General features: G+C 39.4%; 1 protein-coding gene across 1 annotated transcript in view; it reads left to right on the forward strand.

Moving 5' to 3' along the window:
- The window catches only part of DYNC2H1 (dynein cytoplasmic 2 heavy chain 1), a 601360-nt gene that overhangs the window by 132119 nt on the left and 466257 nt on the right, over positions 1-2984 (forward strand). Inside the window, exon 51 of the mRNA XM_019524237.1 lies at positions 2484-2597. Coding sequence (XP_019379782.1) covers positions 2484-2597 — 114 coding nt within the window. The remainder of the gene's footprint in view (positions 1-2483; positions 2598-2984) is intronic.

Consider the following 2984-nt stretch of genomic DNA (forward strand, 5'->3'; position numbering starts at 1 on the left):
GGGAAAACTTTCACTAGTAGGGTAGTAAAGCAATGGAACAGGTTACTTAAAGAGTTTGTTCCTGGACACAGGCTGTAAAGAAGCTTTTTCTTATGTCCGGTAGGGGGGTTGGACTAGATGATCTCCTGAGGTCCTTTCCAACCCCCATTTTCTATGATTGTATGATTCTATTCTGTACAGTATGGACAAGGGACTACATCCTAGCACCATAATATGCCATTGTTTATTATAAAAAGCATCTTATAGGCATATTCTTGGTAGATCATTCAGATATCTTAAAGGTGTCAGACTGCCTGTAGGTATGGTCAGACCAATTTCCCTGAATGGGACTTGACATAAGGGTTTAAAGCCATTACCTTTGATCTGTGGGCAGTAGTTATACCATTCTGTCCTGCCACTAACACTGTTTTTTTTGTAGCTATCATGCTTGCTAGATAGGTGTCAGGGTAGGCTGCTTTTTGTAGCCAGGAACCTCATTATGTTTTCCATAACGACAATGTTCTGTTAAGGACTTCAAAACTTACTTGCCAAAGGTTAACTCATCTTTTCATGGTTCAGAGCAAAATATCCTCATGCTGTTCTTTCCAGTCATATAATCCTACAGAAAAGATGTGGCATAATCTGAATAATCTGCTGCTGTTCTAAAGAAAAAAAAGATGCTGTTCTTTTTCGCTTTAGAAACCTTTCTGTCCTAGTAAGTTGTTTTTTCAACAATTCTCAGGAAACGGAATCCCCATGATTTGTTCTAGGCTTTAGTATTCCTCTAGAAAGCTGTACAATAAATTAATATTATTATAGCTTCAAAGAGACATCTCAAGCATACACAATATTCATGCCAGTCACATTGTGTTTATTTCATTCTGTCCAGGGCCTATAGGTTTTACAGCTGCTGAAAACAAGATGTTAAAATTTGTTTAAATGGATATATCTGGCAACTGGAAAACCATTCAGAGAAGGATTCAGAGCTTGCTGTAAGGCACTGAGGGAAAAAAACGTCTGAGCCTCAGAAGCCAAAAATTTGCTGATAGTGTTCACATTACTTTGCAAAAGCATTTTTTGTGGAATGCTCTATTGAGTTGGTTCCCAAATAATTATTTAAATTTTAAAGATATTTCTTTGTCTAAGTGAAACATTTCTGCATATTGTTTTTCTATAGCAATACAAATGTATTTTGTCTTCTCTAATACTTGTTATAACTAAGAATTGTTGATCTTAGTATCCAATTGTTATAAATGAGAAAAAGACATGTGTGACAGTAAGACATTTCTTATTCTGATACGAATTTTGAAAATTCTATTTCAGATACCAGTTTTATTCCTCATTTAATTCTGTTATTCTTATAATGTAGTAAATGATTAGAAGATAATCTAGAGTAAAATTTTTAATTTGTTAATAAAGGAAATGTAAAAGCACAAGTATTGTCTTCATGCAAATTATCTGCTACTGAAGTGTTTTGGCAGCTTTGGAAGAATAATGAGGGCTTGAGCTGTGGTGCTGGGCTTAGTCCTGGAACTTCTAGCAAAGAAGATTAGGCTGGAATTCCAGCCAAAGATTAGTCTCTGAACTCCACATGAGAGATGCTACTCATCTGTCATAACAAGGAGAGAAGCTACTAGTGGGAATAGTATTAAGCTGCAAACAATTTTTCATCATTGTGCCAAGCTAAGCAGCAGCTCCATAAATCCTCTGTGAGATTGGCAGTGTCTCTATCTGGGGGCCACTATATTACTGAGTTTTCTAGGTTTGTCCTGGCCTTTGCCTCATAGTCATATAGGTGTGTGGTGTTCAAAGTATGGCCCATGGGCTGGATTTGGCCTGTGAAGCAGAGTCATCTGCCCCGTGAGATTCTCTACAGGTCTTTGGTGGCAGGGGAGCGGTGGAAGTATTAATTGCTCCTGTTGCCAAGTTTTTGAACCCATGGGGAGGCCCACAGTTTGGATTACATGGCCTTGAGTACCAACCTGGTCCAGCACAATGGCTGAACCTGACCCCTGGGGTCAGTCTGTGGGCCCAGCCCCATGGGCTGGATCCAGTTCCATGCTCTGCTTGATCAGCTTGTGTGCTGGAAAGGGTGAGCACCATTGACATAAGTGATCTTATTTATTTGTTTCTTTCTAGGGTAGGGTATCTGAGATTTGAGGGGTATTGTATTGTTACTCTATCTTCTCTTTCTGCATTCTGGAGTCTGTTTTGACTTGTGAAGTATAGAGTATCCTGTAGTGAATAGTGCTTGGGTAGGGTGGCAGGATGCTTTGAATTGTATCTCAGTGGTGCAAGCAATGTCAAGTTCTTTATAGAAATGAGATCACAGACACTATTGGATTTATTGTTCTGATGACAGTATGATGATAAAGGTCCTGTATGGATGTAGATGGATTCCGTGTTATCCAAATTCACCAAACAGGAAGTTTAATGGTATTTTACTAGTTGTATTTTGATTACTTAATACATTTTTAAAGTAGATTGCACTGTTCCTGATACAGGTGAGGTTCCTGGATTGTACACAATTGAAGAATTAGAACCACTACTGTCTCCTCTGAAAGACCAAGCTTCACAAGATGGATTTACAGGACCAATTTTCAACTATTTTACATATAGTAAGTGAATTGAATTCTGTGAATTGGAACTAATTATTACCTAGCAACGTGGGTAAAATAACATTTGACAAGTATTTACTGAAATGTTCGTAATTTGTGTAAATTTTGAATCTTTGTGCAGTTGAAAAAACACACACAGAGTAGGGAACAATGAATTCTTTGGTTTAGGTCAGGGCTATCCAACTTCTAAGTAGCTAGGAGTTGCATGCCCCATGGACCACACACCCCCATGAATGCCCTCCCCCACCACTGCATCATGTGCCCCCCACCTCCCTGAATTTGTGCCCACAACCGCTCCCCAGTGCACTGCATGTCCATGGCCCGTCCCCCCACCACTACACAATGCATCCATGCTGGTGCCTCCAGCTATACCATGTGCCTGCAACC

The sequence above is a fragment of the Gavialis gangeticus genome, unplaced genomic scaffold (assembly GCF_001723915.1).
Source record: "Gavialis gangeticus isolate Ggan-Ray unplaced genomic scaffold, GavGan_comp1, whole genome shotgun sequence".
Classification (NCBI taxonomy): Eukaryota; Metazoa; Chordata; order Crocodylia; family Gavialidae; genus Gavialis; species Gavialis gangeticus.